General features: G+C 39.1%; 1 protein-coding gene across 2 annotated transcripts in view; it reads right to left on the bottom strand.

Moving 5' to 3' along the window:
* tmem198a (transmembrane protein 198a) overlaps nt 1-14032 on the bottom strand; it is a 39162-nt gene that overhangs the window by 7995 nt on the left and 17135 nt on the right. For both annotated transcript variants that reach the window (XM_005918348.3, XM_005918347.3), the window contains 3 exons: nt 7563-7801; nt 6804-7016; nt 6192-6315 (listed from right to left, as the gene is read on the bottom strand). In XM_005918348.3, coding sequence (XP_005918410.1) covers nt 6192-6315; nt 6804-7016; nt 7563-7801 — 576 coding nt within the window. The remainder of the gene's footprint in view (nt 1-6191; nt 6316-6803; nt 7017-7562; nt 7802-14032) is intronic.

Below are 14032 nucleotides of genomic sequence, written 5' to 3' on the forward strand. Positions count from 1 at the left end.
ACATCACCTAATATGCTTAATTGGTAGTAGGCTTTCGAGCCTATACAGCTTGGAGTAAGACAACATGCATGAAGAGGATGATGTGGAAAAAATACTCATTTGCCTAATAATTCTGCACTCCCTGTATAGCAGTAAACCATATTTTTGTTTGTTTAACAACGTGGAAGAATGGTCATCATGTAATGTTCTGGTTTTATATTATTTCTCCACAAGAAACACTATGTGGTAATCTACTTCTTTTATTCCTAGGTCTCTTTCCCCTCACAATTGCACAGTTTTGAAAATAGCATTGAAAAGCTTCCTCTATCTCTGAGCCCACACCCTCTGACTGGAAGCTGCAGTAGCCTGCTTTTTAATCTCATTATTTGAGGACATGTGTGACTTCTTCTAAGTCACTGTATGACGGTGCAAGTCAAACACAGGCAAAGATCAAATGGCTGAGTGTGTGCTGCATGTATATGCATGTGTCTGTTCTTCCTTTAGTTGAGGTATGAGCGAGCGAGTGAGCCAGTGAATGAGATTCTAACCCGCAGTGTTTCTGTCTCTGCCCTTGTCTGTTTGGGTGTATTGTGTTTGTTTGCTGCATTCACATATTGTGTTGAAGACATGTATGTGCGATCTTGCCATCTGTGTTGTGGCTGCCTTCAGAACAGATTAAGGCAGGCTGTGTCAATAACACATTCTGGTGAAAACACCAGTGTCGGTATATTCAGAATCCACCCTGCACAAAATCACACAAGAGTGATGCCCGCACACACACAGTGTTCCTTATCCTCATCATGGTTATGATTTCATATAGCTGGGATTTGTCAGGCCAATAGCCTTGACAAAATTTATACTACAAGTTTCAAAGAAGATAGATTGCCATGTGTGGTGGGGCGTGGTCTGCGTTGCCGTGCAGGGAGGGCGGACGCACCTGCACGGCATCCGTAATCACGCCCGCCGAGTTAAAACACGGGGACTCAGGTGCTCAGACATTTCAGCGTGTTGCAGTCTGGAACATGTGACTTGTTTGTTTATCTTGGCACTAAACTGACAGACTGAAGTTACTGAATTTTAGGTACATTGAATGTTGTTTACTTACTGGGTATATACTGTATTAGTATAAGACACTTTCATTAATGTGTCTCTTATCTGTTAGCTTTTATCCTTAATTAACATATGTGGAATAAGATTAAGGTTTTGGTTGCTGTTTGAAAGTTGGAAAAAGCTTGTGTTGAAAGTGTAATGTAAACAAACAGCAATAAGCAGTAGATAAGTGATGAAATGTCTGTTCAGGTGGAAACATGAGGAACAGAGGTGTCAAACGTACATATATTCATCACTTATCTATTCATGACAAGTAGAAGTACTGAATCCTGTGTTAAAAAAATACTGAAGTACTGATTCAGCTTCTTTACTTGAGTAAAAGAGAAAAAGCACAGGCTCGGAAAAATTACTCAGTAATAAAATTTTAAAAAATCTCTTTAGAGGACATTTCTACCGGCTATGTATTTATTTTGTTTTTATTTATTCTGGTTTTTTTGCCAAGTTAACTGATACTTGTGTCATATTAATATCACAATGAAGCGATTGACAGGAACACAAAGTTTATTTCAATTTAATTCAAATTCTAACAAAAGTACTCAGCTTGCACAGCTGTTATGTGGAGCACAATCAGAGAAAAACAAAGGGAATAAAAAAAAATGTTCTATTTGCATTTGCCTACATTGCAGATGGGTGGTTTTGCCTCCACATTAAACAGGAAAAATGAGACAATCTGGGGTTAAAGTGTGATTCAGCAGGTGTGGAAACCCCAAAATCAACTGTAGTGGTTCAGCGAAAACAATCACAGTAATGTCTATGACAAGCTTACTATATTTAGTTTATGGCTGTAATTAGCTGACCTGTGTTGCTGATTTTTGAGGATTTAGCTAAATTTAGAAAGATATAAGCAAATGTTTAACGAGACATCATGACTGATTATCATCTTTCAGCTACTATGATGTAACCTAACACTGACCATGAACACCACAACTACCCTACCCAAGTCCACCGTAGCGCAGAAAACTAACAATGTAGTCTGCACTAAACTGACCAGCATTTTTTATGGAATCTTTGAATAAACACATCTTGTAACAAACTGTACAGAAAAACTTTGGCTGTTTCCTGGTATTTGTTGAACTGTAAGAAATGACTGCACTTAAAAATGTTGCTCCCTTTTTTCTCACTCCTCTGCTGCAGCGCTAGCTAGGTGCTGAAGTACTGCAACAACAACCTTCTGTACCAAAAACAGCTTTTCAAATCATTCCAGGATTTTTTTTTTAACCTCAGAAAGGCTGTAAATGCATAAATTCTATTTATTCCTCTTTCGTCTGTTTGTGTGTGATAAGCACCGGTGATTGATGCACCAATGGGAGTGCCTTTAGGATTGTGTTCCCTCCATTTAGGTTCAAATCGCTGTGATGCGAAACAATTACTTACATCAAATGTCTAAAACCTAAATTAACAAGCCTGTATTTAAAATGTAGGGAATAAAAAGTGGAGATGTTTGTGTTTAAATGTGTGGAGTAAAATTAAAGTACAGGTACCTGAAAATTCTGCTTAAGTAGAGTAACAAAATATGCTTACTTTGTTACTTTCCACCTTGGGAAATAGTAGCAGATCAAACCAAGTGAGTTGTGAAATGACGAGCATAACATTCTCAGATAAATGCATTTTCATTAAATTTGCACTTTAAAATTTGGTTTATTTCACACAACACACGTGACACAGCAGAGGACTGTGACGTTACACACCATGAGACTCACTAATCCATGATGGGATTAGACCAACACTCCACGTGCATTAATGTGCCAGATTTGACAGCGCGTCATTGGGTGTCTAGCACACTTAAAACTGACTGAGTCAGGGGGTGACTCAAATATCTTGTGCAAATACGAATGAAGGCGCATGAAGAAATCCACGATACTGATACACAGATGTCTGCCGCTGCCATCCCTCTGGACAAAGATAAGGCTCTTGTGATTTGAGCACAAGCTCAATTTGTAGACTTTGCTTCTGCTACAATGCAAGCTTGTGTGTTAACGTACTGCACGCGCACTGAGACGGAAGCTGTTTTGACAGGGTCATGCCCTGTGAGTGTCCTTTGTGGAGGACATACAATCGTTGTGTCTGCCTAATGTTATCCATGTGCTAAATATAAAATAACAGAGTTAGCAGAGATGTTGCTTCAGCTGCACTGTCCTAAGGGAGAGGAAAAAACTTAACCCTTGACCCAACAAGGTGTCAAACAAGAATCTGTCACTGAAATAACTGCACATCCATCTTCTCCAGTGATAACATGGTGCACATAAGTCACTCACTGTTCACTAAAATCAATCCTGGGGGGTGCTATTATTAGAGGCAGTATCTTAAGAGAGATTTCAGCTATCAGGTAAAGCAGGAGGTTTTCCCAGAGCAATTAGAACCAATGGTAAATCCTACCGAGGTATCAAGAGTCCACAACAGATGTTAGTTGCCTGATACCTATCAGAAAGCACTTAACCAAATAATGCAGAAACTGCCCTCCTCCTAATGCTTTTTCGCATTTTAAAAGTTAATAGATGGAGTTAGTTTCTTATTTACCAACATCTGGAGGTCTGTATGAGGTCTGAGATTGTCTTCATGACAAGCAGATAATTTGCCCGTGTACCAGGTAGCAGAAAGAAGCAAGGGCATAAGGGAGCAGACCTCTTTCCAGGCATTCCCATTATGGCCCACTGCTACTGATAGATAATTGCACTTTCAGCTATGACAGTGCAAGAAAACTGCCATGGCGCCAGGGCTTGGGTACTATGATGATGTGGGTTTTGTAGCCACCAGAATGACAACTAGATTCTCCCTCTGACTGTGCTAGAAAAAAGAAACCAGGTAAACTGGGGAAAATGGGTAAAAGGGAAATCTGAGCCATGACTAGGGATGGGTACCGGTGTCGGTTCTGACATAAATGGTAGTAACCAGACCGAAAAGCAGCGCACATTTCGGTGCTTTATTTCGGTGCTTTTTTTTCTTGAAATGTCATACACTTTGGATTCTAACCAATCATTTTACCTTTGCAAGTGTAGTAGGCGTGCCCAGGTATGTAGATTCTTTTAGAGCAGAGCTACAGATTAAAAAGGCCCTAGGCAAAGCGGTCAAAGTCTGGCTGTACTTTAGAGCAAAAGATGCAAACTCAGCAGCCTGCTTTAAGGCGATACTGTACAAAGGAGGTAACTCCTCGAATCTGATGAAACACCTGGCAACGTATAGCATTTTGTTAAAAGCCGAGAAATGCGCCGTATTTGATAGCTTGCTGCGAGACCTCACACCGGGCACATCTACTGCGGGTGGGTTGCCTGTTATCGGACCTGGAGTTATCAACATCCCCCAAAAACCTGAAGAGGAGAGTCCTGGCCCCTAGCCCTGCCAGTGTAGCAGAAATGATGACTCTCTGCGTGAGTAGCTTAATGTTGTTCGTGTGTAATTTACGTTGAGTAGGCTAACCACGTTATTACATTAATGCACGTAAGGTGAACTAGCAAACACCGTCGCAGTTACATGTGGCTGTCTTCTTGTTTGATGGCAGATACTCCCTTCATCCTGGCCAAAAAGGCTAAAATGACCAAAGAAAAAGTGGAAAACAGTTAAATATGAGAGGTTTTTGGACAAAGTTTGTGTTTTTTCCATTGATTAAGCACTGCTTCCAGTCAAGAGTGATGCCATAAATCCCCTATAGCTGCAGAAAAGGCTAACATTATTATCTTTTTACAAAAAAACAGCTAAACATGAGAGGTTTTTGGACCAATTTTGTGTTCTCCATTCTTTAAGCACCGGTTCGAGCACCGTTTAAGCACCGGCACCGGTTTCAAAAGTACCGGTTTGGTACTGGTATCGGATAAAACCTAAACGATACCCATCCCTAGCCATGACTAGTGAGAGAAGGCAACATCCAGTGAAGGGTTGTCTTATATGTTTACAGAGATCTGAATTACTCTTTTATTTCATGGTGAACAAATCCACTTCTTCCTTCTCAGATTTGTCCAAAAACATCTACACAATGTATAGAAATCAAATTCCCTTTAATGTGTGAGAGACATCAAGTCTCCTGCTAGGATCTGTACTTCCATGATGTGAACCACTCTGATGAACAGCGTGAGATTTTGAGGCTGCAGCAGCAGGCTACTGGCTATTTCAAACAAGCCTACTGTGTATGCAATGCACACTGCTGCCATCATGTTGTCTGTTCGTACTACAATATGTCTGGTTTTTCAGTAGAGGGGATCTAAGTATTTTAAAACTCTAACATCTGTAGACAGCTACTGAAAGTTTTTGTGGAGAGAATGATACTTCCAACAATTTCTTCAAGAGCTTGAAACTAGCAAATACTTCATGACTTGGAGAGATATTCTGATTTCCATATACTCATATACACAACTCATATATGTAGTTCTCTTAAACGGGATTCCTTGATGACAGTCATACATGGCATTTTCCGAAATGCCATGTATGACTGCAGATGAGAGAGATGAACACTCTGCATTCATCTTACATATTATACTAATCTCTGAGAATCCACATACGTAATTATGTCACCTGATGGTTTACAACATTTTAAAATCTCTGAAAAGTTATAAACCTTTCAGAAGTTTCTAAATAAATCTCTTGAACAAGCTCAAGTTTACCAAGGCAAGACTAACATAGTGTCGCAGATCAAAACGCCAGTGCCAAACCAACATCCGTGACGTCCGCCTTTGTTGGTGATTACATGCTGTGACAATGGATAGTATATTATTCACTTAAAAATTATTTTATATAACCTACTGCCTCATCACCCCCAACTGGTCGGGATAGATAGCTGCCCTTCCTTGGGCCTGGTTCTCTGAAGGTTCCTTCCTGTTAAAAGGGTTTTTTCCTTCCCACTGTTGCCAAGTGCTTGCTCACAGGGTCATTTGGTTGTTGTGGTTTGTCTCTATTGTTGTAGTGTCTTTATCTTATAATATAAAGTGCTTTTAGGTGACTGTTGTTGTGATTTGATGCTATATAAATAAAAAAGCTTTGAGGACAACAAAATGAATAACAAACTTAAACTTGGCCGAAAATTCCTCTAGCAAGATGCAAAAAACCACAAACATTGAAATAGGTTCTCAGTCTGCTCTGGTGAGTTTAGTTGTGTATAAAGCAATAACACTCACCCTCTGTGTGAGAAAATCCCTCTGCAGTGACTTTCCACTGAATCAGCACTCCGAGGAGTGCCAGGACAGGCCACACCCCCATGATCACCCAAGTAAACCAGCACACTGGCTTCTTGGGATCCACCTGCAAAAAATACAGTTCCAGTGTCAGTTATATCCTTAACTGCTGATCAGTTAAAGAATTTATCTTCTCCATTTCCACCCAATTTTAATGATTTTTTTCTGTAAGCTTTTTCTTGCCAAGTGCCTGAGCACAGAGGGTGTGCAGACTTAGTGCAAGTCTTTAAGCCAGCTGAGGCAATTATTTGATATATGCTCTATAAATATAATTGATATGACCTGGCAAGGCCTTTATCGACATTCCGCACTTGAAGAAAAGTATTTGTAGTCCTGTTTCTACTAACAAAAAGAACACACCCTTTTTCAAAATATGTTTTACATCTCCTTTTAGTCTGACACACATATCACTGGAATATGTGTTTCAGAATATGGACTATGTCAGAATTACATATTCCATAACAAACAAGTTTTTTAAATAACTTTTATAATATCTGTCTTTCTCACAAACATGTACTCGGAAAGATGCACAGAAGCATACCCTGATGTTCTTACCTTGAGTCTCTCATAAACGTAGTGTACCAAAGCGAACAGCTCTATAAAATAATCCACGGTTACGGTTATGATGGCAGAGCCAAATGTGGCAGTGGAGAGGGTGACAAAGCAGCGCTGCCACTGTAGTGTGAGGACAGCAAATAGTGTCCCAGAACCCAAGAGAATACCCAGAGGAACCCACACTGTTCTGGGGTGGTAGAACTCCTCCATGACCTAAGAGAGACAGGAAAAGTGTTCCGTTTTGCTTTTTTGTATGTGAATCAATTTGGGATCATAATCTAAATCTAAAGAGTTAAGAAAAAAAATAACCCTACAATTGTACAATTTTACAAAACCTACATTTCCTCAAAACTCACTGCAGAAGTGGCACATGGACAAATATAGACCTCTAAATTTTGGTGCTGAGATTGCAATGAAACAACTGGGCACATTTTCATGAAACTTGTTGGAGGGGAGAATCATGGGAAAAATAACCCGGGACATTTTTGTGTGGATTGTTCCAGGAAAATATCTAAACATGCATGATGGATTTGTTGACAATGTCATGTTTTCATGTATAGTTTATTTTACAAAAATTACAGATACATAGTAATGGCATGCAGTTAATTTATACACCTTTACTCTATAGACAATGAAAACTACTTTCTTATCCTTAGCTCCAGTGTTATTCATGCAATATAAGTAATACTGATATATCAAATGCATGTATTGTTTAATAATTTGGCTTACACACATAATTCTTAAAAATAGGCAAATTACCACCAGTGATGCAACTCCAACCAGCAGGCCCAGCAGCAGGCCCACCATAAACAGCCCCACACTGCGAACCAGCATCGTCACCAGACCACACAGGGTCCCGATGCCCAGGCCGATGCCCACGGATGCCTCCACACTCAGCTGAGTGTCCATCACCCTCTCCTTATAGCATAGCATGAAGATGACCACAGAGCCAAACATTAGGCCTGTTAGAAACAACACGGCCTTGAAGCATCGATAGCCTGGAGGACAGATGGAAAATAAACCAATGTGAAGATATGACCAGCATACAAATGCATAAAATCTACACACAAGCCTGAGGGGAAAAAACACAGAATTTAAACACATCAAAGTGACAAGATGAGACACAAAAAGCAACAGTACAGTTCAACTTCAGGGGTCTTCAGTTTGAAACTATGGAGCACGTGTAGTGCACATCAATGAAGTGTGAGCAATCTGAAAACAGCAGCAGAAGAGGTCCAGAGATGCATGAAATTCCATCTCGTCAGGTTTTCTTACAAAACTCATGTTTTTAGTATTAAGCCTACAATTTCCCTTTTTAAACTGAAATCTGGTATCCTATACTTGAGTCAAAAAAACATGTCCAATTATGATTACATTAATTTAATATTTCTGTGAGTGAGACTCAAGAGAAATACAAATAAAAAATGCAGCACCTCCAAATCTGAGGCCATGGTCCTCGGCCAGAAAAGGGTAGAGTGCCCACTCCCGGGTCAGGCAGGGATGAGTTCCTGCTCCAAGTGGAGGAGTTTAAGTATCTCGGGGTCTTGTTCATGAGTGACGGGAGAAGGGAGCGGGAGATCAACAGATGGATTGGTGTGGCGGCCGCAGTGATGCGGATGCTGTACCGGTCTGTCTTGGTGAAGAAAGAGCTGAGTGTAAAAGCGAAGCTCTCAATTTACCGGTCGATCTACGTCCCTACCCTCACCTATGGTCACGAGCTGTGGGTAGTGACCGAAAGAACGAGATCGCAAGCGGGTGACTGGCCTCTCCCTTAGAGATAGGGTGAGAGGTTCGGCCATTCGGGAGAGGCTCAGAGTAGAGCCGCTGCTCCTCCACATCGAAAGGAGCCAGTTGAGGTGGTTTGGGCATCTGACAAGGATACCCCCTGGGCGCCTCATGGGTGAGGCATGTCCCACCGAGAGGAGGCCCCGGGGCAGACCCAGGACCCTGGACAAGCTGGAGGAGGTGGCTGGGGAGAGGGAGGTCTGGGCTTCTCTGCTTGGGCTGCTGCCCCTGCTCCGGATAAGCGGAAGAAAATGGATGGACATATGGATGATTGTAATAAAATACAGATTTCTTTTTTTTTTCTTTTATCTCTGTTGTACTTTTTTTTGTAAACACCTCATGTTTTGCAAAACAAACCTGTACATGTGGAGGGAAATCGAGCGACTTTTGGATCAGCACCTAAAAACTCAATTTACCAAACTATCCATGCAGCTGAAAAAAAAAAAAAAAAAATTATATATATATATATATATATATATATAATATATATATATATATATATATATATATATATATATATATATATATATATATATACTATATATAATATATATATAATACCGTGTGAAAACCTTTTGGTTTCCAAATTTTGATTCTTCCTAATTTGAACATGAACTTACATTAATTATTGTGTTATCTGTCTTCATCATTGGCCACACTTACTGAAAAATCTAAAAGCTATAGACTACTTTAAAGAACATTGGTTTAGTGAGACATAAACATTTACAGCTGTTGATGGGATGGATGATGCCATGACTGTAGCAGAACAAAATTACATTTTTAATGGAACAGTAAAAACCATTAGTGTATATCAGCAGTAAGTGCCACAGGTATTTGTTTCCCGATTTAACATTTTGCTTTGGTTCTGTAATTACACCGCACTGTTTTCTCCATTCAGCCCAGTGATTAACTATACGCTGTTTGTGGTTTTGCAAATGGCTCTTGAAATTAAAAGGATCTTATCGTATTTCATTTGAAAAGATAAAATATGCCAGGGAGAAAGCATAATGAACAGAGAAAAAAAATAATGATAAACAGCAACCATGCTATGGTGGGCAAGAAAGAGAGAGGCACTTCCTCTCCGCAGAATGGTGAGAAGCGATAAACTCGCTCTATAAACATTTATGAAATTGCTTTAAAATATGATCATCATCATATTACTAAAGGTCATCCACATTCATTAGTCAGCAGGCTTGCTGAATAGAACAGCTGCTCCTTTCCCCCATATGTTCCCTCTTGTCCTTCTTGGCTTTCTTTCCATCTTAAAGTGTTTTAACTCAATGAAAACAAAGAAAAAATACTCTGAAAGATTAAAGGCTCGTCTTATCAATAGTTTAAATCTCCTTGTCCTGTTTCTATGTTTATTAACGTTTGTGTCCCCCTTTATGTCGACTCAGTAGCTCCGTCTCTCTGACTGGGCTCTGTCTCGAGGGGACCCAACGTCAGATTGTTATCTTTGTGTAATCAGGCATTGCACAGCTGAGTCAAACAATGCTCCTCTTCTCATCCTAACCACCATCCGTGCTCCTCCCCCCTTGTGACCATACCTCATTTATTTGACACACTTCTTGTAGCTTCCTTTATTCCTTCCCCTCTGTCATGTGTGTTTTCCTAGATACCTTTCAGTTGCTGTGTGCAGTGAAAGCCACTGTATTCATCACAGCTGTTTGCACTTCTTCTGTAACAGAATGCCTCAAGGGGTACAAGTCCTGACACGGAGTAATTCAAGCATTTCCATAACATCTACAGCTAGCAGAAAATGTGTTTGGTCAGCAGCTGTCACAAATCCGCAACAATATTCTTTCATATTTGATGGTTCCCATAAATCAGCAAACAAATTCTAAAATAAATTGTTTTTCCTTTACTTCTGCCATCTTTTCCTCTTCTTTCCCTTCATTAGGCTGCTATCCTTTCAACAGTTCTGCTGCTGCACCTTTTTCCCATCCCTCCCACTCCCTTCATTCCTCTTCTCTGCTCTCCCTACTTTCCCTCCATCAAACCCTCCCATCTGTTCACGCATGTCTTTCGACATTTTTCTCTGCTTCATCCATCTTGTTCCAATAACATCACTCATCATTTCCACCACAACTTTGTAATTCTGACTCAAATAAATGACAGCTAACCCTTTCTTCCTAACTCATTGGAGGTAAACTAAATTCTGCAGTACCAAGAGGACTTTATCAGTAGGGAGAATCAATCTTCCTGCTGATAACGGTTTTCTTCATATTGTTCAAATGTGACTGCGGGGTTTCCAAGAAACATCAACAATATGCTCTGCATCTCATTTGCAGAAGAGTGATTATAGCTCCGAGAGTGACAATGCATGGAGTCAAACAGAGAGACAAACAGACTAGTAGGACTGAGGAGGTAAAGAATTTGAAGTCAAATTATGCTGTCGTGTATTTGATGTCTCTTATTTCTTGCTGTTGATTTTTTTGGCAGGATGTAAGAAACGATTTTTGGTGACACCTTCGATCACAGCCAGCAACATGCAGCATAATAACAGTATACACTTTTATCCCAATATAAAAATAAGAACATGTACCTGTACCGTATGCAAAAATTTTGAAACAAGGACATCACATTTTGGATTCTTACTAAATGAATGTGACCTTTAAAAAAAAAAAGAGTGATGACTTCTGCAGCAGTTCTTTATACACATTTCAAAGGTTTTGAGCTAGTCTTCAGGAAAAGTTCTCCAGGCTTCTTGAAGGACATTCAGAGTTCTTGTCTGTGAAGGTTCTTTGGATACTGAATGCCTTTTGTTCCATTCTTTGTCAAAATGATCCCACATTAAATAAGTAACAAGTTGCTTTATCTGTAGATGCAACACCAGTTCCTCCCTTGAATTAGGTACGTTTTTTATGTTTGAAAGATTCATTGGTCAGTCTTAAGTTTAAAAAAAAATAGATGTAAATAAATAAAAAGGTACTTAGAATGAACTGAAAAACAGCCATTTTTCAGTTAAAAGCTTTAAAAGACCTTTAGAAAGCCTAATGAACTATTGCTCGAGGCCACTTCAAAAACAATACAATAAAGTCTGGCTCCTTGTCAGAAAATATAAAGAAATGATGGGCAAATTGAGACTTTAAATCTTACAGCAGTGCTTTAAGATTGCAAAACAAGGATCACAATGCAATTTGTTTTCACATTTCTTTCAAATTGAACTGTATAACTAACCAGTAAGGAGTTATGCTTACAATTAGTGGTTCAGCTTAGGTTGCTCAGAAGAGTCATTTGCCCCTCCCAAAAAAACGCCAAAAGTCTGCTCTTGCAATATCTTTGAATAACAGTGTGATATACCCTTTTTAAATAAAAGAAACATTATGTGTATGCTGTCAAATTTCTTAAAAAAAAAAATCCCAGAGAGCCTGACTCACACTAGTGTATTACTGGTGTATACAGTGAATGTTAATGCTTTTTATGTGCTCTCAATCCCTCCTTGTGCATTTGCACGCAACAAGCCTTCTCAGAGGTTCAGCATATTCAACATACATCAATATTCATCCAAAAAACAGCATACAGGTTGTTCTGGGGCTCTTGCAGGTTGGGGCAGCTGCTACCTGATGGCACCTGACATCTCCAATCGACTGCAGGATTAATCCAGACAAGGGGCTTCTCTGCTTAAAATCCTATAGATCTGCCTACAGCACCAAAACTTTATTTACTATCCTAGTGGCAACAATCAAATGCAGATCAGGCGCATAATAATATTTTTTTTTCTTTTAAGCATGAAATATGACTCAATACACAAGTTTGTGTTCTGCAAACTTTCGTAAATCATATAATTTGCTTCAAATTATTCAGGTTAAAAAGGGAAAAAAAACCCTCCTAAAAATACATATGTAATGAGACCTGCCACAAAAATAAACATGCCCCTGCTTTTCAGTCACTAAATTGACACTGTGTGTTTCCTGTAAATACTGACAGTAGTTTATCTTTTGTTTATTTGTTTTTTCATTTTCAAAAGAGATTTTCCACCGGCTTACAAACAGACCATTTCAAAATCTGCCTCCAATTTTATGTGTTTTCTTTGACTGGATATTGACCATGCAAGACTACCAAAAAAAAAAAAAAAAGAAAACCTAAATAATTTCAAGGATTTCATACCAGAAAATATATCTATGTTGGATAAATTCTTTGTTTCACCGGCAGCTGCACGTTTCAGGCTTAAATACACACCTGTGAATTTGAGGAATTACTCCTTTATTGTGTTGTGTGATTTCATTTGTCTGTACACAAAACATTGTATGCAAAAGTAAAATCACCTCTCCTATGGAAGAAAGAAATCATTGTGGAAAGGTTGATGGATATCACATCACATCAATATCAATAAATGCATAAGAAAAGTGTCTTCTCGGGTACAGAAAGTACAGAAAAATCCCAGTTTAGTAGGCTATGCATTTGATCTTATGTGTATTCATTCCTACAGGCCGTGCCAAACTATCATTAACTTGCAGAAAGCAGAGAAGATGAAAATTTCCGGCACTTAAATGAAAAAAATAGCTGCAAGTGAGTATTTCTCACATTAATCATTCCTTTAGATAAACAGGGAGATCGCTTTACCCTGATTATTTATTGATTACACATTCCTGTAATGACTTTGCATCCAAACTAATTAGAGTGACCCCTCACTTATGATCCAATAAAATGCAGTCTCTCTCTCTCTGAGCACAAAACTAAGCCTCAATAAGGACTTCGTTCTTTAATGAATGGACCTGTGCATACAGTATGAGTCCAGACATTTGAAGACACAGAGGAGATTAAAAAAAACACACAACAGGAGGTCTGCTGCCTTTTTGGCACGGCACTTTTTATTAATTGCAAAACTTTGTGCAAGTTTAAAAAAAAATCAGTATTCCTACAACTTTTAGTTAAAAGAAAAAGAAACATGACTTAGAATAAGAAGCGGAATGACAGCATGTTTTAGTCTGATCGTGATCGCTTTAATATCTGGATTTTACTTGAGCTCAGTCCACGCTGTGTGTTCGCCATGTTTTAGTGCAACTCATTCACCAAAGTGAAGCAAAAACACACACCCACTAAAGTCACAGTAGTCTTTGCTGCTGTATGAGAACTCAATATTGACTCACAGAGTCAGAAACAAGAGAACTACACTGTAGTGCCCTTAAATCAATAATATACATAGACCAGCAGAGCAGGATGAACTGAAAATGATGAGTAGGGATTTCATGGGGTTTTGGCACCATGCTTTAGCAATTTTTTAATCAGCGTTTGTACATAAAAATAAATTGACTCGCAACGTTTCCATTGTTATTACTGCTGCTGGCAGATGGCCACACAGAAGGGCTCTAGTCTGTATGCAAGAGAGTTGCTTTGAGGTAACTTAGAATTAGAGCATAATGGATGAAAGAAAGTCATATATTGATCTTGGATACATTTTAAGATGATTCTATCTTTATAATATTGGAGGTTTACTTTGA

This window comes from Haplochromis burtoni, unplaced genomic scaffold (assembly GCF_018398535.1).
Source record: "Haplochromis burtoni strain Fernald_Lab_line unplaced genomic scaffold, NCSU_Asbu1 Contig_29, whole genome shotgun sequence".
In the NCBI taxonomy this organism is placed as follows: domain Eukaryota; kingdom Metazoa; phylum Chordata; class Actinopteri; order Cichliformes; family Cichlidae; genus Haplochromis; species Haplochromis burtoni.